This window comes from Phocoena phocoena, chromosome X (assembly GCF_963924675.1).
Source record: "Phocoena phocoena chromosome X, mPhoPho1.1, whole genome shotgun sequence".
NCBI lineage: Eukaryota > Metazoa > Chordata > Mammalia > Artiodactyla > Phocoenidae > Phocoena > Phocoena phocoena.
In genome coordinates this window covers 74161289-74189005 of record NC_089240.1, presented here as the reverse complement: position 1 = coordinate 74189005, position 27717 = coordinate 74161289, and the positions used below count along the sequence as shown (strand labels likewise).

The window sequence follows — 27717 nt, the reverse complement described above, 5'->3', positions numbered from 1 at the left end:
TCCGTAGGTTGATTTTTTTTAAATTTTGCTTTTCAGTTTTAATTCTTTTAAACATCCAATAGAATTTATTGTGTTTTTCCAGATTTCATTGTTTTCCTTTTTTTCTTTTATTTATTTATTTATTATTTTTTAATTTTTTACTTTTAACATCTTTATTGGAGTATAATTGCTTTACAATGCTGTGTTAGTTTCAGCTTTATAACAAAGTGAATCAGTTATACATATACATATGTTTCCATATCTCTTCCCTCCTGTGTCTCCCTCCCTCCCACACTCATTATCCCACCCCTCTAGGTGGTCAAAAAGCACTGAGCTGATCTCCCTGTGCCATGCAGCTCCTTCCCACTAGCTATTTTACATTTGGTAGTGTATATATGTCCATGCCACTCTCTCACTTTGTCACAGCTTACCCTTCCCCCTCCGCATATCCTCAAATCCATTCTCTCATAGGCTTGTGTCATTACTCCCATCTTGCCCCTAGGTTCTTCATGACCATTTTTTTTTTTTTAGATTCCATATATATGTGTTAGCATATGGTATTTGTTTTTCTCTTTCTGACTTTCTTCACTCTGTATGACAGACTCTAGGTCCATCACCTCACTACAAAAAACTCAAATTCGTTTCTTTTTATGGCTGAGTAATATTCCATTGTATATATGTGCCACATCTTTATCCATTCATCTGTTGATGGACACTTACGTTTCTTCCATGTCCTGGCTATTGTAAATAGAGCTGCAATGAACATTTTCATACATGATTCTTTTTGAATTATGGTTGTCTCAGGGTATATGCTCAGTAGTGAGGTTGCTGGGTCACATGGTAGTTCTGTTTGTAGTTTTTAAGGAACCTCCATACTATTCTCCATAGTGGCTGTACCAATTTACATTCCAACCAAGAGTGCAAGAGGGTTTCCTTTTCTCCACACCCTCTCCAGCATTTACTGTTTATAGATTTTTTCGTGATGGCCATTCTGAATGGTGTGAGATATCTCATTGTAGTTTTGATGTGCATTTCTCTAATGCTTAATGATGTTGAGCATTCTTTCATGTGTTTGTTGGAAATCTGTATATCTTCTTTGGAGAAATGTCTATTTAGGTCTTCAGCCCATTTTTGGATTGGGTTGTTTGTTATTTTGATATTGAGCTGCATGACCTGCTTGTAAATTTTGGTGATTAATACTTCGTCAGTTGCTTCATTTGCAAATATTTAATCCCATTCTGAGGATTGTCTTTTCATCTTATTTATGGTTTCCTTTGCTGTGCAAAAGCTTTTCAGTTTCATTACGTCCCATTTGTTTATTTTTGTTTTTATTTCCATTTCCCTAGGAGGTGGGTCAAAAAGGATCTTGCTGTGATTTATATCATAGAGTGTTCTGCCTATGTTTTCCTCTAAAAGATTGATAGTGTCTGGCCTTACATTTACATCTTTAATCCATTTTGAGTTTATTTTTGTGTATGATGTTAGAGAGTGTTCTAATTTCATACTTTTACATGTAGCTGTCCAGTTTTCCCAGAACCACTTATTGAAGAGTCTTTTTTTCCACTGTATATTCTTGCCTCCTTTATCAAATATAAGGCGACCATATGTGCGTGGGTTTATCTCTGGGATTTCTATCCTGTTCCATTGATCTATATTTCTGTTTTTGTGCCAGTACCATACTGTCTTGATTACTCTAGCTTTGTGGTATAGTCTGAAGCCAGGGAGGCTGATTCCTCCAGCTCCATTTTTCTTTCTCAAGATTATGCTGGCTATTAGCGGTCTTTTGTGTTTCCATACAAGTTGTGAAACTTTTTGTTCTAGTTCTGTGAAAAATGCAGTGGCAGTTTGATAGGGATTGCATTGACTCTGTAGATTGCTTTGGGTAGTAGAGTCACTTTCACAATGTTGATTCTTCCAATCCAAGAACATGGTATATCTCTACATTTTTCGTATCATCTTTAATTTCTTTCATCAGTGTTTTATATTTTTTTGCATACAGGTCTTTTGTCTCCTTAGGCAGGTTTATTCCTAGATATTTTATTATTTTTGTTGCAATGTAAATGGGAGTGTTTTCTTAATTTCATTTTCAGATTTTTCATCATTAGTGTATAGGAATGCTAGAGATTTCTGTGCAATAATATTGTATTCTGCTACTTTACCAAATTAATTGTTTAGCTGTAGTAGTTTCCTGGTAGCATCTTTAGGATTCTCTATGTATAGTATCATGTCATCTGCAAACAGTGACGGCTTTACTTCTTTTCTGATTTGGAATTCTTTTATTTCTTTGTCTTCTCTAATTGCAGTGGCTAAAACTTGCAAAACTATGTTGAATAATAGTGGTGAGAGTTTACAACCTTGTCTTTTTCCTGATCTTAGTGGAAATGTTTTCCATTTTTCACCACTGAGGACGATGTTGGCTGTGGGTTTGTCATATATGGCCTTTATTATGTTGAGGAAAGTTCCCTCTATGTCTACTTTCTGCAGGGTTTTTATCATAAATCTGTGTTGAATTTTGTCAAATGGTTTCTCTGCATCTATTGAGATGATTATTTGGTTTTTCTGCTTCAATTTGTTAATATGGTGTATCACATTGATTGATTTGCATATACGGAAGAATCTTGCATAACTGGGATAAACCCCACGTGATCCTGGTGTGTGATCCTTTTAATGTGCTGTTGGATTCTGTTTGCTTGTAGTTTGTTGAGGATTTCTGCATCTATGTTCATCAGTGATATTGGCCTGCTGTTTTCTTTCTTTGTGACATCTTTGTCTGGTTTTGGTATTAGGGTGATGGTGCCCTCATAGAATGAATTCGGCAGTGTTCCTCCCTCTGCTATATTTTGGAATATTATGAGAAGAATAGGCCTTAGCTCTTCTCTAAATGTTTGATAGAATTCGCCTCTGAAGCCATCTGGTCCTGGGCTTTTTCTGTTGGAAAATTTTTAATCACAGTTTCAGTTTCAGTGCTTGTGATTGCTGTGCTCATATTTTCTATTTCTACCTGGTTCACTCTCGGAAAGTTGTGCATTTCTAAGAATTTGTCCATTTCTTCCAGGTTGTCCATTTTACTGGCATAGTGGTGCTTGTAGTAATCTCTCATGATCTTTTGTATTTCTGTGGTGTCAGTTGTTGCTTCTCCTTTTTCACTTCTAATTCTATCGATCTGGGTCTTGTCCCTTTTTTTTCTTGATGAGTCTGGCTAATGGTTTATCAATTTTGTTTATCTTCTCAAAAAACCAGCTTTTAGTTTTATTGATCTTTGCTATCATTTCCTTCATTTCTATTTCATTTATTTCTGATCTGATCTTTATGATTTCTTTCCTTCTGCCAACTTTGGGGATTTTTCTTCTTCTTTCTCTAATTGCTTTAGGTGTAAGTCTGGGTTGTTTTTTGAGATGTTTCTTAAAGTAGGATTGTACTGCTACAATCTTCCCTTTTAGAACTGATTTTGCTGCATCCCATAGGTTTTGGGTCATCGTGTTTTCATTGTCATTTGCTTCTAGGTATTTCTTGATTTCCTCTTTGATTTCTTTAGTGATCTCTTGGTTAGTTTGTAGTGTATTGTTTGTCCTCCATGTGTTTTTATTTTTACAGATTTTTTCCTGTAATTGATACCTAGTCTCATAGCCTTGTGTTGGAAAAGATACTTGATATGCTTTCAACTTTCTTAAATTTACCAAGGCTTGTTTTGTGATCCAAGATATGATCTATCCAGGAGAATGTGCCATGAGCGGTTGAGAACAATGTGTATTCTGTTGTCGGTAGATGGTATATCCTACACATATCAATTATGTCCATCTTGCTTAATGTATCATTTAAAGCTTGTGTTTCCTTATTTATTTTCATTTTGGATGATCAGTCCATTGGTGAAATTGGGATGTTAATGTCCCCAACTCTGATTGTGTTACTGTTGATTTCCCCTTTTATGGCTGTTAGTATTTGCCTTATGTATTGAGGTTTTACTATCTTGGGTGTATAAGTATTTACAATTGTTATATCTTTTTCTTCGATTGATCCCTTGATCATTATGTAGTGTCCTTCTTTGTCTCTTGTAATGCTCTTTATTTTAAAGTCTATTTTGTCTGATATGAGAGTTGCTACTCCAGTTTTCTTTTGATTTCCATTTGCATGGAATATCATTTTCCATCCCCTCCATTTCAATCTCTATGTGTCCCTAGATCTGAACTGGGTCTCATGTAGACAGCATTTACATGGGACTTGTTTGTGTATCCATTCAGCTAGTATATGTCTTTTGGTGGGAGCATTTAATCCATTTACATTTAAGGTAATTATCAATATGTATTTTCCTATTACCAGTTTCTTAATTGTTTTTTATTTGTTATTGTAGATCTTTTCCTTCTCTTGTATTTCCATCTTAGAAAAGTGCCTTTAACATTTGTTGTAAAGCTGGTTTGGTGGTGATGAATTCTCTTAGCTTTTGTTTGTCTGTAATGGTTTTAATTTCTCCATCAAATCTGAATGAGATCCTGCTGGGTAGAGTAATCTTGGTTGTAGGTTCTTCTCCTTCATCACTTTAAATATGTTCTGCCATGTCCTTCTGGTTTGCAGAGTTTCTGCTGAAAGATCAGCTGTGAACCTTATGGGGATTGTTTTGTGTTATTTGTTGTTTTTCCCTTCCTACTTTTAATATTTGTTCTTTGTATTTCATTTTTGATAGTTTGATTAATATGTGTCTTGTTGTGTTTCTCCTTGGATTTTTCCTGTATGGAATTCTTTGTGCTTCCTGGACTTGATTAACTATTTCCTTTCCCATATTAGGGAAGTTTTCAACTATAATCTCTTCAAATATTTTCTCAGTCCCTTTCTTTTTCTCTTCTTCTTCTGGGACCCCTATAATTCAAATGTTGCTGCGTTTAATGTTGTCCCAGAGGAGTCTGAGACTGTCCTCAATTATTTTCATTCTTTTTTCTTTACTCTGCTCTACAGTCATTATTTCCACTATTTTATCTTCCAGGTCACTTATCCATTCTTCTCCCTCAGTTATTCTGCTATTGCTCCCTTCTAGAGAATTTTTTATTTAATTTATTTTGTTGTTCATCACAGTTTGCTCTTTAGTTCTTTTAGTTCTTTGTTAAACGTTTCTTGATTGTCTCTATTCTATTTCCAAGATTTCAGATCATCTTTACTGTCATTATTCTGAATTCTTTTTCAGGTAGACTGCCTATTTTCTCTTCATTTGTTAAGTCTCATTGATTTTTGTCTTGCTCCTTCATCTGCTGTGTGTTTTTCTGTCTTCTCATTTTGCTTAACTTACTATGCCTGTGATCTCCTTTCTCAGGCTGCAGGTTCATAGTTCCCATTGTTTTTGGTGTCTTCCCCCAGTGGCTGAGGTTGGTTCATTAGGTTGTGTAGGCTTCCTGGTGGAGGGGACTAGTGCCTGTGTTCTGTTGGATAAGGCTGGATCTTGTTTTTCTGGTGGGCAGGTCCATGTCTGGTATTGTGTTTTGGAGTGTCTGTGGCCTTATTATGATTTTATGCACCCTGTCTGCTAATGGATTGGGTTGTGCTCCTGTCTTGCTAGTTGTTTGGCATAGGGTGTCCTGCACTGTAGCTTGCTGATCGTTGAGTGAAACTGGGTCTTGGCATTGAAATGGAGATCTCTGGGAGACTTTCACCATTTTATATTACATGGAGGCACAGCCCTGATGACTGAACTTGGCTCTCCCACCTCAGAGGCACAGCCCTTACACCTGGCTGGAGAACCAAGAGCCTTTCATCCACACGGCTCAAAATAAAAGGGAGAAAAATTAGAAAGAACGAAGATAAAATAAAATATAATAAAATAAAGTAAAATAAAATAATGTTATTAAAATAAAAAATAAGTATTAAGAAAAAAATTAACTAATAAAAATCAAATACAAAAGATGGACAGACAGAACCCTAGGACAAAGAGTATAAACAAAGCTATACAGACAAAATCACACACAGAAGCCTACACATACACACAAAAAGAGAAAAAGGGGGAAAAATATATATCTTTGCTCTCAAAGTCCACCTCCTCAGTTTGGGACAATTCATTGTCTATTCAGGTATTCCACAGATGCAGGGTACATCAAGTTGATTATGGAGATTTAATCCTTTGCTCTTGAGGCTTCTGGGAGAAATTTCCCTTTCTCTTCTTTGTTCGCACAGCTCCTGGAGTTCAGCTTTGGATTTGACGCCACCTCTGCCTGTAGGTTGCCTGAGGGCATCTGTTCTTTGCTCAGACAGGACAGGGTTAAAGGAGTGGCTGAATCGAGGGCTCTGGGTCTCTCATGACAGGGAGAGGGATGGGTTTGGATTCGAGGCAAGCCTGCGGTGGCAGAGGCCAGCATGACGTTGCACCAGCCTGAGGCGCACTGTGTGTTCTCCCGGGGAAGTTGTCCGTGGATCACAGGACCCTGGCAGTGACAGGCTGCACAGGCTCCCGGGAGGGGAGGTGTGGATAGTGACCTGTGCTTGCACACAGGCTTCTTGGTGGCAGCAGAAGCAGCCTTAGCATCTCATGCCCATCTCTGGGGCTCGCGCTTGTCTCTGGACGTCCTTTAAGCAGTGCTCTTAATCCCCTCTCCTCGCGCACCAGGAAACAAAGAGGGAAGAAGAAGTCTCTTTTCTCTTTGGCAGCTCCAGACTTTTCCTGGACTCCCTCCTGGCTAGCCGTGGCACACTAACCCCTTCAGGCTGTGTTCACGCCGCCAACCACAGTCCTCTCCCTGGGATCTAAGCTCAGAAGCCCGAGCCTCAGCTCCCAGCCCCTGCCTGTCCTGGCGGGTGAGCAGAGAAGCCTCTTGGGCTGGTGAGTGCTGGTTGGCACTGATCTTCTGTGCGGGAATCTCTCTACTTTGCCCTCTGCAGCCCTGTGGCTGTGCTCTCCTCCATGGCTTCAGAGCTTCCACGCCTCTGCCACCCACAGTCTCAGCATGCAAAGGGGCTTCCTAGTGTGTGGAAACCTTTCCTCCTTCACAGCTCCCTCCCACTGATGCAGGTCCCGTCCCTATTCTTTTGTCTCTGTTTTTTCTTTTTTCTTTTGCCCTACCCAGGTACATGGGGGAGTTTCTTGCCTTTTGCAAGGTCTGAGGTGTTCTGCCAGTGTTCAGTAGGTGTTCTGCAGGAATTGTTCCACGTGTTGATGTAATTCTTATGTATCAGTGGGGAGGAAGGTGATCTCCACGTCTTACTCTTCTGCCATCTTCCGTAGGTTGATTTTTCATTTTGTTGATTGTTTTTCTTTTTGCTGTTTCCTGTACGTTTTTAAATGTAAATAAAGGCTTTCTTTTAAACAAGTGACCACTACATTAACAGTAGTATTACATAAGATTTACATGGATCTTGAGTAAAAGCCCAATTGATCTTACTCTGATGGTGTGATTATAAAAAATTGTGTTAGAAAAATCATACAAAAACGCATATTCATGTCTCTGTAATTTGGTTGTCAGTGCATTATAGGTAAATAACTTTGTCAAGATACCTAGGCACAATATCCGCATTTCAATAACAGCACCATGTTAAGTGTTTCTTAATACAGGCTTCTAATTTTCAAAATGTAGTGGTCATTTCTAGAATTTGTTCTTCTTGATTTTCTTTTCTGTCTTTTGGATTGTATTTCCAAATACATCCCTATCTCAGGTTTAAATTAAATTAAAATATTCTCTTATTTGCTAAAGTGGATTTCTGGGATGATATTGTTTACAAGTAACATGTTCTAGTAATTTAAGCTGTGGATGGAATATGATAAATTTAAGCATTCATTTTGATACATGATTGACTTATTTGGATTATGATAAAATTAACCTAACAACATATGGAAAACAGGATCAGAGGCCTGCCAATAAATATTATCCTTATAAAACCAGTAGCAGAAAAGCCAGGGCTATTTACAATGACTGCCTTGAAAAAGAGGAAGTAATCTCCCCCAGAATGTGGAAATTAGCAAGATGGATAAGGGCAGAATATTTCAAGCTTGAGGCAGTTTCTAGTACTCCTCAAATTACACAGTGCCGGGCTTCCCTGGTGGCGCAGTGGTTGAGAGTCCACCTGCCGATGAAGGGGACAGGGGTTCGTGCCCCGGTCCGGGAAGATCCCACGTGCCGCGGAGCGGCTGGGCCCGTGAGCCATGGCCGCTGGGCCTGCGTGTCCGGAGCCTGTGCTCCGCAATGGGAGAGGCCGCGACAGTGAGAGGCCCACGTACCGCAAAAAAAAAAAAAAAAAATTACACAGTGCCTACTTATGGGACTGCCATTAGGATTCCAGAAGCAAGACTAAAAGATTATTGTCACTGGGCTCTTAAAAGCAAAATCTGGTCAACAACACTCCATTTAGGTATCTGGCTTTACCTTAACACAAACATTTTCCCAATGTAGAGAAATAACCTGCTTTTTATGAAACTACTTTTTATGAAACTAATTAGGTGAAATTAGTCACCTAATTATTGTCCAAAGGGATAAATATATCACACACACACACACCACACACAGTGTATCAGTAGTTAACATACTGGGACTAAGGATATAGCTGTTGTTGTTTTTTAATACTAAGGGTACAGTTTTGTAAGGAATTTTTTTTCTTATTTACTTCACAAAATACTAATGTTACCTATGGCTTATTGGATATGCTACTATTATAGCACATATTACATTTCATCTTACATTCCAAAATACTAATGTTACCTATGGCTTATTGGATATGCTACTATTATAGCACATATTACATTTCATCTTACATTCCAGTTATTGGTATACATATTTATGTTCTCTACTAGAATGTAAGCAACTGGAAAGCAGTTGTTTTATACCTCATTTTCTGTGTCAAGGTACTTGGATACATTATGCATTCTAAATGTCTATTGACATATGAATGAAGTAGTAGTGTAAAGAGAAGTTTTATTTTTATGTGACTTTTGTTTTCCAGACATGAGAGGAATTTACAGTAAATACACCTTCTTGAGTTTCATTTACCATTTTGTATCAGTGTAACAAACGTGCAGTCTGGATCATTTTAGCTTGTTTAATAGTAGTGAGAGCATCTTGACATACAAAATTGAATCTAAATAGAGTGTCAAATCAAAACACTTCTGAAAAAAGAGCAAGACTCAGTTAGTGGGAAGGTCCAAGGCTTAAAGTATCTCTGCTAAGGCTGTCAACATGACAGAATTTTCATGGTTATCTGTTGTGGAAAACATTCCCTTCATGTCTCACAAAGTGCTTCCTGAACAAGGGTTGACAAACTATAGCCCGTGGTACCAAATCCAACCAGCCATCTGTTTTGTATGGTCTGTGAGCTAAAAATGGATTTTACATTTTCTTACTGGTTAACAGAATCAAAAGGATGCAAGAAAATTGTATACAATTCCAAATTCATAAATATATTCTTATTGGAACACTGTTGTACTCATTCATTTACATATTTTCTAAAGCTGGTTTTGAGCTAAAGTCGGAGTTAAGTGGTAGCAACAGAGACTGGATGGCCTGCAAAATCCAAAATATTTACCCTGTTTCTTTACAGAGAGTTTACCTACCCTTGTAAAACATTCATTGCTTTCATGTCCCACAATGCGTTTCTAGAATATCAACAGACATAAAAGTTTTTATTATCTTATATGCTATATTTTTAGTTTGATTTTACCACAATCCAAATAATACAATGATGCATTAAAGTGGATCTTTAAATTTCTTTAATTCCATCCACTGCTTGGATTACCAGATAATGTTACCTGCTAAACATTACCATTCCAGATATCCACTTTAGTGAATGCGAGAAGGTTGTTTGTAATTGACTAGATTATATGTGGAAATCTCCTCAAATGAGAAATTAAATGAAAGAATTGGTAAAATAGCAATGACTTTTTATACTTATTATAAAATAATTAAGTGAATGACTAAGCAATGGCTAAATAATTAGGAGGCAGTTTCTATCACCTATAAGAAACTATAGTATGCTTAACAATTAACATTATCACATAAGATGAATGAGGCATGATGAAAATTGTTCAAAATGTAAAATGATAATGTTAACATTAATTGAATACTTACATGTAAGACACTGTTTAATGACTATATTTATTGCCTCAATTAATCTTCCACACAACCATATGAAATAGGTGCATATACTTTCCTCATTTTAAACACAAAGAGAAACTGAGAGGTTAAATAATTCACTTGAGGTCATAACACAAAAAAGTTGTAGAACTAGCCTTTGAATTTTGATACTTTAATTCCAGGGTGAATCTGATCATGCTTTTCTGTATAGGATGTGGAAGGAAAATGTCCCTGGACACAAGCACACTTGGGTTGGTTATGGAGCCATAATTTTTTTTTGCATAAAACAATGAGCATTGTAGGTTTGTTAACATGAGTTGAAGATAAATTCCATTGCTCATAACAATTAACTTTTTATTCACCGTATTAGCCATTTTGTTAGCGTGCTTTTTCATTTCCATTGGTTTTACAAAATAAGTGATGCCTGATATTTTGAGCAAATCAAATACAAACTGTGGTAAACTATGAAAATAATGATTCTTCTAAGGAGAACAAACCATAAATACAAAGTCACACTTTGTCTGCTGTCCATAACAATTAACAATTATTCTCTATGTTGGCAACCAGCAGCATAGAGAATATCAAGAGACAGGAGGAAAACTGGTTTGCATTTGGCACAGCAGTGAGAGAGTATTATTATATACAAGGTCAGGTCTGACCTTTCAATGATGCCTGCTTAAAATTCATAGATATTGATTAAAGAAACTAATATTTTCAAATTTATATTGGTGCTTTTCAGTCACAGTTCACTTTGAAAATCAACTAGGTATATTTTTATAATCACATATTATTTTGGATGTTTTGTAGAGAAATGGCAAATTATGAAAAAAAAAATCATAAACACAGGGCATTTAGTACTGCTGAATCCCAGAAAAGAAATCATTGAGTGTAAAAATCAGACACTTCAAGCAAAACATAAATTGCCATGAATATGATGTTTTAGCAGAAGGAATCAAGCTACTTTCCAGACAGGCAGGAGACATAAAGGGAACTGGAAATACTGGGGAGAAATTTATATTTAAATAAAAATGATGACAAAAAGTTTTAATTGAGAAAAAATAGTTTTATGTCCTCTTTATTACTTTCTATTAAATGCAGCAGATACTGGATAAGGATAAGTCCTCAATAGAAGATTCCAGAGAAACTAGCATGAAAAGTCTAAACCAAAAATGACTCAAAGTTTTAACACTTCTAAGAATATATGAATATATATATATATATATATATATATATACACTGTATATTATACTGCATCTATGATATGCAGATTATAACCTACATATTCTTGGTCCTTTTTGAATTGTCTAATCTCATTAAAATGACAAATCCTTGTATCTACTGTGCAGTACTCTCTTCTCAAATGTTAACGCATATTTTAGCCATAATTATTTATAAAATAGGGAAGTAAAATGAACATCTCATGTGATTTGTTTTATTTTAGTACTTAAAGAGTCTATGCTCTTTAATGAAACCTGAGAAAGTCAAAGGTTTGGGCAACAATGTCCAGCAAGAGAAGCAACTCAAATACAAGATTAGGTGCAGCTTTGGGACCCGTAGTGTTACCTCTCTTCTTTCCAAGTTTTCTCACATAACTCCTTGTAATTTAAGAAGAGAAAGACAAACGAATGGGGATGAAGGATGTAGAGCTAGGTGAAGCTCATACTCAAAACCGCATGAGTGATATACTGTGGCAGAATTTAAGGCTTTTCCTTCTATTTCACCCTGAGACTCTAGAAAGTGTCCACAAAATAAACATCTAAATAAATAAAATAAAATGAGTTCAGATTATTAATTCTCAAGGTGATCAGTATGAGTAGAATTTACTAAGTAGAATTTTCTAAAAATCATTTTATCTTTTAGCTAGATGTTCTAACTATAGTAACAGTCCTCCAAAAGTTTAATTGCCACTTTTTTCAATGGCAATTCTGTCACTTTGACTTATGTTTTTGCTCTGCTAATTAAATTACCATACCTAGCAAAGTTTAGTGAGATATAGTAGTTTCCAGAAATAAATATCAGTAATACTCTTGGTTCATACCCAGTTATGTAGGCATGGTCTTTTGGCATGGTTGGTTCCTGATATAACCCTGACATAATCAGCCAGAACATGCTTGAGGCTCAAATTAGAATTGCCTAATTCATGTTGAATTCTGTAGCACTCTGTAGTCCCTTCTTAGAATACCTGAATTAATTTTAAAAACCAAATGATTATAAAAGTTCCCCATGTCCCCCCTTTTCTGGCCATGTGCTCTTAGTTTCCATTAAATGAGAAGAATGAACTTATAGCTATTGACAAAAATAATTAAATAGATATTGAACATTTTTTAAAAAATACTTGAGTAAAATCTGAAGGTCATGTATAATATTTAAGCTAGTTAAGATTTATTTAAGCATTTCATGAGTAAAACAAATCATATTTATTTAATTGTACCTTGAGAAGAGGGCATGGTTTTTGAAAGCTTGACCTTTTCTAGGAAGTGTGTGTGTGTGTGTGTGTGTGTGTGTATGTGTGTGTATGAGAAAGAGAGAGAGAGAGAGATTGTGTGTGTGTGTGTGTGTGTGTGTGTGTGTGTGTGTGTGTAGGCTGGATACTATTTTGGGACCTCTGAGATGAAAGTCACAGAGTCATTCCAGAATTTACATTTAAAGTTGAAAAACTAGAAAACTATGTAAAATATAAAAAAATAAAATCATTGGAGAACATATTATTTAGAATTCAAATTAATATTATAAACAAAAATTATCTTATCTTTTATTACATCTTCTTTATTACTCAAAGAGATGTGTTTTTGAAGGACAACTTGTACCAAGTCAATGATCTCTTGGTTCCAACATATCAACTAAAGCAAAAAAGCTGGGAAAATGTCTGGAAATCTTTAGTTTATTCTTTTACACACATATTCACTTGGTTATTTTTCAGCAGTGTAGGTATGACCTTGACCTTAATGGCTCTCTTAGTGATCTGAACACTTATTATAAATTCAAGAGCCATTCTTCTTTCTAGGGTGATGGAGGTAGGGAGGAGAAGAGATATTACTGTACTAGATATAATGAGTTTTATTTATTTTGATTGCACACAAAGGTCAAAGCAAGCCTTCTGGGAAATAACACTGTAACAGTGGTAGCATAGATGAGTGATTAAGATGTTTCTCAACATAAATATAATTTACAAATCAAAAAATTAAATAACAGGCTTGAATTCAATAAATAGAGTGTGTTCTGATGTCACAGTGTATACCATTCTCACTACTATTAATAAACCATTTAATGTATCCTGTGATTTAAATCCTTCAGTGTACTTCACTAATGGTACTGCATACATCAGTAAAAAATAAGAAAAACCTTAAAAATACTAAAGATGCAAATGGTTTAATCATTAAAAATGCTTAATAGTCCATTAGCTTATAAGTGCTTCTTAGATACATTTTCAGAATTAAGCAATCATCATTCAACAAACAAAAGAAATTCTGTTTCTATTTACCTATAAATTAATATATGTGATTTAGTGCAAAATTTTAAAAAAATACATATACATGTTCAAATTCTAACTTTTGCAAATAACTTTAAATTATATTTTAACAGTATGTGATGACCAAGCTATTTAAGAATGACTTAATCAGATATTCTCTACTGTTTTACTTTAATAGAACCTTAGAAAGACTGTCAGTTTATTCATTCAAATTGAAAGACAATGAAACACTACTTATTAATTTTGCCAAATATATCCCCCATATAAGCCTTTTCCACACTTTTTGGCAGATTGATATTTTAGCTAAATAATGACTAGAATTCTCATGCACCTGTAAAAATCTATGCTATGCTGGAAGGATAAAAGGAAATAATTTTATGCAAGGGGAAATAACTATTATTTAAGCTTGACTGGAAGCAATAACAGATGTTTCATGAATTTTCATGTTTTTGCCAGTATTTTCTTCCCCTTTTTTTTTTTTTTTGTGGTACGCAGGCCTCTCACTGTCATGGCCTCTCCTGTTGCAGAGCACAGGCTCTGGACGCGCAGGCTCAGTGGCCATGGCTCACAGGCCCAGCTGCTCCACGGCATGTGGGATCTTCCCAGACCAGGGCACGAACCCGTGTCCCCTGCATCGGCAGGCAGACTCTTAACCACTGCACCACCAGGGAAGCCCCCTTTCTTCCCATTTTAATGGCAAAGAACTTTGAGTACCACCAGCAATTTTTATCCATTTATTTTTACAAGCCTCTTTCAACACAAAAGTAAAAAAAAAATTCTGTGATAGTCACACCCTTACTAGTTGTATAGCTGTCAACAGAAGACTAACTAAATTATCTAGAGGGAAAGAAGGGGATTTTAAAACTTTTTGGGCTTGAAGAAGAAAAAGTTGCAGGATAACTTTAAAGGTTATCCTAAATGTTTTACATAGATATATTTATCACCAGTTTTATATTGCTGAGAGGAAAATAAGAGAATAGGGCCTAATTGTTTTAGTATATTTGTTGGTTAGCTTACAGAGAAACTGTCAGTGTTATTTGAATTATCTCCTCATCTTTGAATAAATTTGCAACATTGATCTACTTAAGAATAACAGCATAAATATGATCTCATTCAGTTCTTGATTACCCATACTACTTATGGGCAGAAGCCAAAAGAGTAGATGATTCCTTGACCAGAGACAGTCATTGTGTTGTTCTTGAACTCCTGAGTGTATGGAGAAGCCCCTGTGTGGTGACAGACAATTTACAAAGTAAAACATCTATTCTCAAAATGACTGAATATTTTAGATATTTTCTGCAAACAGTAGAATGAATAAGATGATTTAACTATTTTTTATGGTAAAAAAGGTATGTAAAATGTCCTAGTTTATGTCTTTGATGTGGCAGTTATCTGATGTGAAGTGTAAAAATTATTGCATGTAGTTATTTGTAAGAAATTCTGTAAACAGGCTAACATAGGCACTTTTAGACATCAGCTATAATGATGATTGCACACTCATAAATTTATCTAAAGGAAGTAGCTGAATATGATATTAAGAGAAGAGCATGGTTAAAGTCCAGGAGTTAGGAAATTTGGCTTATAGTTACAGTTTTGCCACTAATTAGCTACAGTTATTCTATGTTTTAACCTTTTCCCACACCTGTCTATTTCTTTAAAAGTCCTTTCTAACCAAAATCCTAAGATATTTGTAAATGTGCAATTTTTATAAACTTCAGTCAAATGAAACGGGATAAAAAATTCAGAGCATAAATTTCCTTTTTCTTCATATATATAGTAGTTATGAAAATAATTATAGCATATATACTTGCTTTGATCACATGTGGCAAGTTCAAATGTATGTACTTTTATTTCTGTAATATAGAAATAAAAATCATCTCAATCTTGATACATTAGCAAGATGTACACTAATTGCTATCAAACTTGCTTTATCCTTAAGCAAGACAAGTTATTTAGATCAGCCAGGGCTTCCCTGGTGGCACAGTGGTTGAGAGTCCGACTGCCAATGCAGGGCACATGGGTTCGTGTCCCGGTCTGGGAAGATCCCACATGCCACGGAGCGGCTGGGCCCATGAGCCTTGGCTGCTGAGCCTGCGCGTCCAGAGCCTGTGCTCCGCAACAGGAGAGGCCACAACAGTGAGAGGCCCGCATACCGCAAAAAAAATAAATAAATAAAAAATAAGTATCTATAGTATATATAGCATTATATTAGTAATCGTTGTCCAACCTTCAAAATACCTCACCTGAGAGTTGACGGACCACAATGATGGTAAAGTGTCATTGGTTATTTTGTTTCTGAGTTGAAAAATTAACAATAATAAACATTTTCCATGTGGTTGAAATTTGTTGCTATTCGTGGATTAAACTTTCTATGTTTGCATTTCAACACGTCTTGAGTCATTAACCCTACTTCCATCTTAATTATCCTGGGTAGCTTCTATATTAAACACTAGGAGATCTGAACTGAGTTGCTACCTTGTAACTGCTTTTAAAACTTTTATTGCGAGGGTGTGCTTTTCCATTCCAACTGGAAACTCCATAAGGTTAGGATATATGTTTTCACTCCTTTGTCATCCTTTCACAGAACTTAATAAAGTTCATTACACATGGAAGAATGAAAGGCTAAATTAATGCTGCTGACTATTTTTAAAGCATTTTCTTGGTCAATATTTGAGAACTTAATGTAAATCATAGATTCAAGTGTATTTACTATTCTGTATATAAAGTACAATCAATTACTATGCTTTATAACCTATTATACTTTATATGAGACCTTGCTGTTTTATTTATTGCATGTTTACAAATATATCAAGTATTAGGATCCTGTAGGAATCCTGACAAATTAGGCTTGCAGGAGCTGACAAAGTGTTTTTTAAAGTTTGGTTCAGAAGTTTGTTAAAAATTCAGATTCCTAAATCTCACCTCAAAACTAATAAGTTAAATTCTCTGGTAGTGGATACTGAGTAACTACATTTTTAACAAGCTCCCCAGATTATTCTTGGGCACAGTGAAGTCCAAGATCCTATTTGCACTAACAAGAAAGAGAATTGCCCCAGGTATAGCTCATTAAACTAGCATCTCTGAAAATTATCTGCCTCCCACACTCCATTACAACCAATATAATACTGGAAGTCCTAGCCAGAGCATTTAAGAAGATAAATAAAAGTTATCCCAATCAGAAGGGAAGAAGAAAAATTATCTGTGTTTGCAGACAACATGCTCTTATATGTAGATAACCCTAAAGACTCCTCAAAAAAGCTGGTAGAACTAATCAACAAATTCAGTAAAGTTGCAGGATACAAAATAAACATTTAAAATCCTTTCTGTTTCTACACCAACAACGACCTACCTAAAAAGGAAATTAAGAAAACTATTCCATTTACAAAAGTGTCAAGAAGAATAAAACACTTAGGAATAATGAAATTGAACCTTATGGCATATACAAAAATCAACTCACAATGGATTAAAGATTTTAATGAAAACCTGAAACCATAAAACTCCTAGCAGAAAATACGGGGAAAAAGCTTCAAGACATTGGTCTTGGCAATAATTTCTTGGATATAATACCAAAGCACAAGCAACAAAAGTGAAAATAGACTAGTGGGAATACATCAAACTAAAAGTACATAAAAAAGCAAAGGAAACAATCAATACTCAAAAGGAAAATAACAAAGGAAACAATCAATACTCAAAAGGCAACCTATGGAATGGAAGAAAATATCTATAAACCATCTATCTGATAAGGGTTAATATCTAAAATATGTAAGGGACTCACACAAGTCAATAGCAAAGAAACAAATAATCTGATTTAAAAATGGGCAAAGAAATAGACATTTCTTCAAAGAAGACATACAAATGGCCAACAGGTATATAAAAAGGTGCTCAACATCACTAATCATCAGGGAAATACAAATCAAACCCACAGTGAGATATCATCTCAAATCTGTTAAAAATACTATTATAAACACAACAACAACAAAAAAACAAATGATAACAAGTGTTGGTGAGGATGTGGAGAAATCAGAACCTTTGTTATATGTTGATGGGAATATAAAATGGTGCAGCTGCGAAGGAAATCAGTTTGGAACATCCCAAAAAACTTAAAAATAGAACTACCACAGGATTCAGCAATCACACTTCTTGGTATATATCATTAAAAAAATTGAAATCAGTTTCTTGAGGAGATATTTTCACTGCCATGTTCATTGCATCATTAGTCACAGTATCCAAGACATGGAAACAGCCTAAGTTTCCATTAACAGATGGATGCATAAAGACAATGTGGTATATACATACAATAGAGTATTATTCGCCTTAGAGAAATCCTGCCTTATACAACAACATCGGTGAACCTGGAGGACATCATGCTAAGTGAAATAAGCCAGTCACAGAAGGACAAAAACTGTATTATTTCATTTATATAAAGTACATAAAATAATCCAACTCATAAAAACAGAGAGTAGAATGGTGGTTTCCGGTGACTGGGGGGGAGTGGGAAATGGAGAGTTGTTGTTGAATGGATGGAGTTTCAATTATACAACTTGAATAGGTTCTAGAGATCTGCTCTACAACTTTGTGTCTATACTCTATTGTGTACTTAAAATTTTGTTGAGAGGATAGAACTCAATTTAAGTATTCTTGCCACAATAAAACTAAAGCTAAAAAGATATTTTTGAAAATTAAAAATCACTTATTCAAATGTTTAGTGAACTGCTCAGAGTCCTGGAATACCATTCAACTAGACCTTGATAAAAAAAAAGCATCATACTTTTTAAAATCTAAACATCCTAAATGGCTTTTCCACATGTCGAGTCATATATTTTCTATTTTTTCTCACCACATTTTTTTCCTTTAAAGCATTATATATATTAACATGCTTTCTTTGCTACCATTCATTACTTTGTTTTTCCTGTGTAATGGAATGTTGGAGAATCTGAGGAAAGCAAGTGGAACTTCTCCCTAAAATTACTCACAGACACAAAATATTTTTCTTTTTTTCGGTACGCAGGCCTCTCACTGTTGTGGTCTCTCCCGTTGCGGAGCACAGGCTCCGGACGCGCAGGCTCAGCGGCCATGGCTCACGGGCCCAGCCGCTCCGCAGCATGTGGGATCTTCCCAGACCGGGGCATGAACCCATATCCCCTGCATCGGCAGGCGGACTCTCAACAACTGCGCCACCAGGGAAGCCCGTAGACACAAAATATTTGAATAACTTCTTGGACGTTAAAAAACCCAGACCTCTAAGATAAAGTCCAGATAGTCCTTATCTGTCTTTTAAGATCTTCCATGATCTATGCCTGACCTTCCTTTTTTGCTTAACTTTGTACTATTCTCCAATGTATATCATTCACTTCAGCCAAACTGAAATCTGTCATTTGAGCACACCTTAAATTTCTATGTTTCAGTGTCTTTTTCAAGGTACTGTGTTTGTCCTCCTGCCTAGAATTCATTCTTCCCCATATCTGTATTAAAACGCTATCCATCCTTAAAATTGATCTCAAATCATGCTCCTCCATGAAATATTCTAAGATTGCTCTGGTCAGAAGAATTATTTCTTGTCTTTGAATGCCTAGCAGTTTCAATGACCAAGCAACTTAAACTGTTTTTGCAATACACTCTTTTTTTATTGCCATAAACCTACCAAGTGGATGCACTTTAGCTCCCCAACAGTATTTTAAGTCTCAAGTGGGAATCAACATCTATTATTTATCTTTCATCTTTAAAGTGCCTAAGAAAACATAATGCATACAATTGGGATTCAATAAACACATGTTGAATGGCAGAAACAAATGAATATCAGCATTTTATTTAAGCAATTGGCTCGTTGAATGTTACAACAGAATTCAGACTAAATTAAAGAGTTGCCTAAAGTGTTATGTGACAGTCTGTTACACATGCAATTGTTTATTAGTATTGTTATAGACAATGCAATCAACATTAGCCAGAAAAGTACATCTAAATGCCACTGTGTTGAAGCAATCTAGTTATACAGGGAAAATGTGGACAAAAGACTTAACAGTTAGCTTCTATTGAGTGAGCTAAAAGTGAAATGACCAAGAACCCATCACATGTTAAAGACCTGCCGAAAACACTTGTAAGGTGTATAGTATGGCTCCTGAAGAAGCAATAGCAATACACAGTGTGTAAGAAGGGGAACAAGTTTACATTCTGTACAATAGCATTCGAAAGCATGAAAAGGACAAGCCACTTCGACTAACAGTAACAGGTTAAGAAAAGTTAACTAGGAATAAAAAAGCATTCACTTCTGATAGTTCCAATAAACATGATTGCTAGTATTGCTCTCCTCCAGTGCAAATGCTAGTGATATGTAAGTATTATATCTATATATTGATTTGGGAAATAATTATTTTACAATGTTTTCAGAGTAAAAACATATGTTGAATAAAATTTCAGTAATACTTTTTCCATCCTAAAACATCAGATAATGAAAACTATTTGATTTTGATTTTCTCACTTTTAGTTACATTCTCTTAGATAGTTATTTTTAAGTCTATTTACAAAATCTTATTTCTCAACCACTGGGATACATATTGTCCATTCTCTTTAGTGAAATTGTAATCTTAATGGAATGGAATCACCATGAATAAAATATACTCAATGGCTGTATTTTTCATTTTAGCATGGAGTAATACAGATTTCTATATAAAGAAGATTGTTTTATACGTGCCATTGTTTCCTCCTAAGAGATAAACCACAGACAGTAATATGAAGAAATAGAAAAAATGTGGCAGGCCATAGTTTCATTTGAAATCTCCAATAAATATATACCACTTCATTAGTAACCATGGTGTTCTGGAGTGATTAAATAAAAATGAGTTTATTTATACCCAACTATGACTTTATTAATTGCTATGCCCTTAAAAGTTGGTCCAAGCCAAATGATAGAAACAATATCATGGGGATACGAATTGAAATTGCATGTAATTTTTAGTTGTTAACAGAACTTTAACTGATTTCCCTAAGATTGCCCTTAGGATAAAATCTTGTTGCTAATGTATAAGATTTTTGCACGGAGGAGGTAACAGCCCACTAATTTTTTTTTTCAGCCCACTGATTTTGATTTGGTATCCTTCTATTCAGTTGCCAAAGAACAAAAATAAACAAAACTAACAAATAATAGCATGTACTCAATTCTTAAAATTGGGTGGTCTTCTAGCATCGATTTACTAAATCTATTTACTAAGATAGTCTTTGCTAAAATATTGTACATTTTTAAAGAAAAATTGTGATAGTATAATGATAGTATAGGGAGTTCCTATAAACCCCACATCCAATTTTCCCTATTATCAATATCTTACACTAGTCTGGCACATTTGTTACCATTAATTGACCAGTTTTGATACATCATTATTAATTAAAGTCCATTCTTTATTCAGATGTCCTCAGTTTTTACCTAAAGTCCTTTTTCTTTTCCATATCACATTTATTCATCATGTATTCTTAGGCACTTCTTGGTTGTGACAGTTTCTCAGATTTTCATTGTTTTTGATGACATTTACAGCTTGAAGATTAAACACCAAGCATTTTGAAAAATGTCCTCCTATTTGGATTTGTCTGATGTTTTTCTCATGATTAGATTGGGATGGGGACGATGGGTTTTATGGAGGTAGAAGACAGAAGTAAAGTGCCATTCTCATCACACCATACCAAGTATATATACTGTCAACACTACTGAGCAGTTTTGATGTTAACCTTGATTACCTGGCTGAGAGAGTATTCTTCATGTTCCTCCACTGTAAATGTACTCTTCCCCCACCACGCTTCCATGCTATACTCATTCTTCGAAAAGAAGTCACTATGTGCAGCCCACACTTAAAGTACAGTGTTCAGCTCCACCTCCTTGAGGACAGAGTATGTACATAAATTATTTGGAATTCTTCTGCACCACAGATTTGTTTTTTCTGTCTTATTTATTTAAACATTGATTTATATCAATATAGACTTAAATTTTTATTTTTTACTTAGGTTTATAATACTTTTTTTTGTTTGTTTGCTAATATTGTTCCAGCTTTGGCCATTAGGAGCTTTTTCAGTTGGCTCCTGTGTCCCTTTGACATACCCTCATGATTACTTTTTTGAGGACTTTCTACTTTATGACACAAGATATTCCAGATTCATCTTGCAGAATATTGACTTATGTTTCTTTATTAAGGATCCAGTGTTCCCCAGTCCTCCACCTCAATTTTAGTTTTTCATCTCCTTCAAATATAAGAATTTCACACTGATATACATACACACATACACACATATACATGTATACATATGTGTGTATGTATGTGCATGTGTGTATATGTGTATATATATAGCATTGAAACTATTTTTACTTACAAGGTCATAGGAAAGAAATCAAAAAGATTAGTATTAAGGGGCAGGTGTCTTACAAAAATCAGAAAGGAGATATACAAGTTTAAAAAATAAATTTTAATGTACTAAGTGATTGAATATTTAAGCAATGTGTAACAGGTCAATGCAATTAATATGCTGCTCCTGAAGTCACATATTAAGTAGTACCACATACTTTAAGTTCTTTATTTATATTTCCAAATGCAGAAGAAAAATAATTCTTGTCTTTCAAATATCAGAAATAACTATAGGTTCTTAATCATAATACTTAAAGAAACATGACCCTAACATATTGCCAGATGCCTAGATGGAAAGGAGTCCCAATTTTCTCAAATATTAAATACATTTTAATTAATGTTAGCTTAAATATATATGCAATACCACAATGTTAAGAATGAGTCGTGAGGACCATGGTACCTCACTCTCAGGAAAGAGGCTGTGAGTAGCAAGGATTTAAAATCAACCAACATAAGTTCATTAGGAATTAGGAATGTTAGGAATCATTGCACTAAGTTTAAATTATGTGTTAAAATATTCTAAATTTAGTAAAGCAATTGAATAACTTATGTAGTTTTATATGGTACATTTTAACTCATCGACAAAAGGATTTAACCTTAAATTTTCTATAAACAACAATAAAACTGTAGTTAGCTCCTTATTCTTTCCTTTGAAGTAACAGTTTCTACTGAATAATGCAGTGTAAAATTAAGTAACACAGGCCTAGTTCTGAACTTTAGAAGGCCACATTATTTTTGCCTTGTAAGAAGATAAGCAAAAACCACAACAGATATCCAACAAAATTATACCCAGAGAAAGATGTGAATGTTACCTTTACATTAAAAAATTTTCCTTGGGAACATGAGAAAATATATGTAAAATATTTAGTGCCTGGAACATAGTAAAGGTTTACAAAAGGTACTTATTATTTTTAATGTTGTATTATTACTGTTACTTTTCCAAAATCATCTGCTACTACTTTCCAAAATCATCTGCTACCACTCTCCCCTTTAAAAACCCTACTCCAGCTGCACTAGCCTCCTTGTGTTTAAACATATCAAGCACACTCCCATCTCAGGGCTCTTGAATTTGCTGTTCTGTCTTCCTGGAAAGTGCTCCCTGTAAATAACCGGGTACCTTACTTCCTACTTTATGAGAAAAAATATTAAAATAAACTTCATTATTTAAGATTTCTCTTATGTATAAATATTTCCCAAGCATATTCCATATCACAGATGGATCTGTGTTGAGGATGAAGGCGCACAATACATTTGGCCTTATCTGAATTGTTTTGTTAAGAAAGCAAATACACCATCATGTGTCCATTTTCACAAAGGACACAGGGGCCACTGTACATGAGGCATATGGTCTGCTGGCGGAATAGCCAGAACCTCAGAGGACAAAATGACACCATGGTTAACAGGATGGCTGGAAAGTCTCCTCTGTGACCATGGAATATGCATGTGATCTTAAAGTCACTATAGTAAACAACAAGTCAGGACATATTTTTGAATTCACCAGTCAAGGGTGTTTGGAACATTAATCAATGGACTGTGTGGGTACATGTGGCATTGATGTGAATAGAAAAAATATGGATGGAGGTTAGGGGCTCCCCTGTAGCACAGCAGCAGTAACCTCTCACTTGTTTGAATTTTTGAGTCAGACATCCTCATGGCTGCCTCTTCATTTAGATGGCTTCACTTCATTTAGATCTCTGCTCAAATGTTACCTCATCAGAAAGGCCTTCCTTATCTGAAGGAGTATCCCTTCTTCACTCTATTCCCTCTAATTATTTTTTCTTCATAGTACTTACAACCATTTAAGTACTACATTTTGGTTTATTTTTATTATCTCTCTCTCCCCATTAGAATGTATACTCTATGAAAACAAGTTCTCTGTTTTGATCTTGTTTTATCCCCAGTGCCTAGAAGTGTGCCTGACACCCAATGGTGCTCAATATTTGTGGAATGAATTATTAATTAATTCTAAGTCTTATTCATCCAATCCCCCCTTCTTCGGGATATCAAAGTATATAGTGCCAGCTGCTCTTTTTTTTTTTCCTAGGCAAGCTCACTTGAAAACTGAAAAGGTCTCAAATGGAGGGAATTTGGAGTCTTGTCTAACACTGCAACACTGGAAAAGATATACAAAATCATATATCATACAATTAGTAATTTATGCAAAAACCAAAAGCCCCAACAGGTAGTATGAGGGTATTATCCCCATTCCTGCTAATTCCTTAAAACTAAACACCCCTGTGAATCTCCAGCTTTGCACTGGGGCATGTTGTTCTGGGCCCATACACAGATCATCAGCATTTTATTCAATGTTCTCAAGCGCAATGAGGAGATAACAGCATTTGTCTTGGCAAATGCAGTTTACCACTTTATACACCTGGGTACTTAGGCATCATCTCTTTATGAGCAGTTAAAATATATATTATATATATATATATATATATACATATATAATCTTATAACTAAATATTCTGTAATATAAAGGCATAATCGTAATACACTTAAAATATTCTGATTTTTGGAATTCTAGGGATGAAATAAAGAAAAGAAAGGACATTGAGCAAGGTCATTATGGGGAAGCAAAGATGCAGAGTTCGTAGATAACTAGGACAAAAAGAAAATGATAATTGAGCCCAGGCATACTGATATGTGCATACTCACGGTGTGGGATCATGATACAGAGTTGCTCATAAATGAAGTACATACTATACTTCAATTACATAGGAATGTATTGAGGTTTTTAAATCCCACAAAAACATATTAATATAACTTAATACCTTGGCTTTACTATCTGTTTTAGTAGTAATGGTAGTTTATTCAACTATATTACATGTTAGTAATTTAGTCCATTCTCTATTAATCCCCTGCAATATTTGTAGGAAGCAGGATGGCTTCAAGACCTTTATTTTGCCCCAAGTGTTAGAGCCCATCTTGTGTTCTCCACACTGACTGCCATTTTTGTTTGTTTGTTTGTTTTATAACCACAAGACTTCTATTGAGGGAATAACAGGTTGCTGCTAACTTCGCAGGATTTTTTCCTCCTGCTTCTCAATTTTGTTGAAAAAGAGAGGCATTAGGAAAACGGGGCATAAAAGAGTTCCTTATCAAATTCTCTTTACCCAAGATGAAACAATTCAGAATGGGTAATGATAGATTAATAAACCATCATATTTCAATTAATAAGGTGCTCAATTTACCCCTTCTCTTCTGCTTAAAATATCCTTGGCACATCTATAAAACCACTTCCTGTATTTATTTTAAGAAAATATTAACTTTCCACTGTAACCATATAATATTTAACAGAAAATTTTTTAGAACATGAACACTATCAAGAATAAAATAAAAAGAAAAATATATTTAAAAATATTACTTGGTGACACTTTATATTTGACATTTTATCTGGCATTTTCGTTTAGCAACTAATTTATTGTAAATATATTCTTATGCTGGAAAATCAGTTTAGGGATCCTCAAAGAATTTTGTCAGGAAGTCACAGTGGATAATTTAAATTATTCTACAACAGAGTCAAATGTGCTTAATATTAACTTCCATATTCAGCAGTTTTTAAAATTGTTGTCCATGGTGAGGGGAAATAATTTGAAAACCTGCTGAATCTAAAGCATAGATTATATATTACTTTGAAATCCAAGTATTTGTACTAAATACAACCTGCAATCCCAAAAGTTATACAGTATTTTCTGGAGTAATCACAAAAATGTTTAGGAAAATTCTTACATACACATTTTATTTCTTAAGACATCTGTACCACAATCTATTATTATACTTAAATTCATTTCAAAAAATCATTTCATTATTTACATTTCATACAGAAAGACTGAGTTCGTATAAAGGTATCATTTTGCACAGTTGCTTTGTCTTTTGCCATAATGTTGTTATGCTGTTTTTTCTATTGATTATGTTTTAAAATTATGGAAGCAAGGAACTGTCAGGTAGATATATTGCAAAAACATATCTAGAAGCAAATTTGCCAGTCCTTCTCCTCTAAACTTATGTAGAGACACAGTATACCAAATATCCAGATTTCTAAATAAGTTAGCATACCTTCATGTTGAACTGCTATAAAATTTAAGACATTTCAAAAATACCTTTTTCTGTAGCTCTTTTACACTTTAATTACATTACCAAAATCGTTAATTGTGTCTACAACATGTTGGGGAAATAAAATCTGATAATGAAACAAGAAAAAAAAAAGTAAGGATCTACTAGATTAAGTTATGTTAGACAATATTAGAGGAGGGAACATAATTTCCTTCCACTCAAATAATTCTGGTGGACAGAAAAATAAAGTCAAATATTTTATGAGCTATACTTAAACTATACTTTATTATCACTTCTTATTCAATTTTAATATTCTGAAACACTTGACATGTTCCATTTCCTACTTTAAGATCTCACTGCTGTAAGCAACATTTCATTATTTGCTTTATGCAAAATATTTTCATAATTGCAAGCTAGCTATGAAACTAACACAACTTGAAAGAAATCTCAAATGCCAAAGGAAACTGTTCTGTACTCTCACATAAAGATAACATTTATCAAGCGTCAATATAGCAACCACATACTAAGGAATAGATAAGGATGTGCTGAGCAGTCAGAGCTTTTATTTTGTCAGAGTTGGCCTGACAAAGTCAGAAAGAGTTCTATATAATTCATCACATTGTACAAAAAATCATAACTATTTGAACATTCAAGCCATAGAAGATATATACAGAAAATTAGCAATTATAATAAACATCTCTTAGAACTGAAACAGTATTCTTAATGGAATCGGAATGGAATAGGAAAAGTAAACTCACAACTCTAAAGCATATATCCCATTAATTATCAAAATGAATGTATTATTACTATTTTCCTTTATAGACCTAGAGGAGGGGGTTACTTGGAGACCCTGATTGGCTGCATACAAATTCAGAGATTATTATAACACTTTTATTTAAACATTAAATGAGAGTTTTAGAGGATAAGTTAACCTAAGCTATGACTTTGTTGTTATGTTTTCGAAAACTCCTACCTTGCTGTTGAATCTTCTGTATTGTCATCAGCCATCATCTCCAAATCTTGTGAGTGTTTCTCACAAGCTTCTTTGAACAAATTCTTCTCTGGAACTGCTTTAGGAGTATCTTCATTTGTTCGAAGATGTTCTATCAGGTTTTGTGAGTGCCAATTCTGAAGGGCTCTTTGATGGGAAGGGGCCGATCCTGGCACTGGTGTCAGTATGCTGTGGTGGACAGGACTATTGCTTTTCTTCAGTCCATTTCTGTCCCGAGAGTGGTTCTTCAACCTGCCCTGAACCGGGGTCCCTCTATGCTCATATCCTTCCTGCTGAAGGCAGTTTCCAGTGTTGGGCGAACCTTGAGAAGGATGACTAAACCACCTCCAGCGTAGCCTTAGGATCTGTTTCACATCAAACTCTTTCTTGCCAGACACTGACATCGTTGCAGGAGGAAAGACAAAAGCCTTCTCTCACAGAAAGGAAACAGCCTTTGTTATCTCTTGTTTCTCTGCCTCTTCTGTAGGACTAACAAAAGCATAAGTGAGAGCAGTCTTTCTTGCTCTCCCCTCCCCCGCTGTCTGTGGCATACTGTGAATACTTCTAGCTTTCCAGCTGAAGCAGAAAGCTGCAGCTAACAGTGTAGGTGGGAACCCATACAGACAGGATGATGAGGTCAGACCTTAAACAAGTAAATCAGCTTAGCACAGGAAAGCAGCTACCACAACACACTCCAGCTGCTAGATCTGCACACTCCCAGCCCTCCTGCCTGGACTTGCAAATATCTAACCCAGCTCTTTCCTAACTGAAGTACAGTAGCTTCAGCCTTTAAATCCAAGCAAGTGA

General features: G+C 35.0%; 1 protein-coding gene across 3 annotated transcripts in view; it reads right to left on the bottom strand.

Annotated features, from left to right (window-relative positions):
* KLHL4 (kelch like family member 4) overlaps nucleotides 1–27314 on the bottom strand; it is a 112765-nt gene extending 85451 nt beyond the window's left edge. For 2 of the 3 annotated variants that reach the window (XM_065900489.1, XM_065900488.1), the window contains exon 1: nucleotides 26893–27314. In XM_065900489.1, coding sequence (XP_065756561.1) covers nucleotides 26893–27314 — 422 coding nt within the window. Of the gene's footprint in view, nucleotides 1–1815; nucleotides 1850–26892 lie in introns of those variants that run through there. The other variant, XM_065900490.1, reaches the window with a different exon arrangement.
* Between the last annotated feature and the right edge of the window lie 403 nt (nucleotides 27315–27717).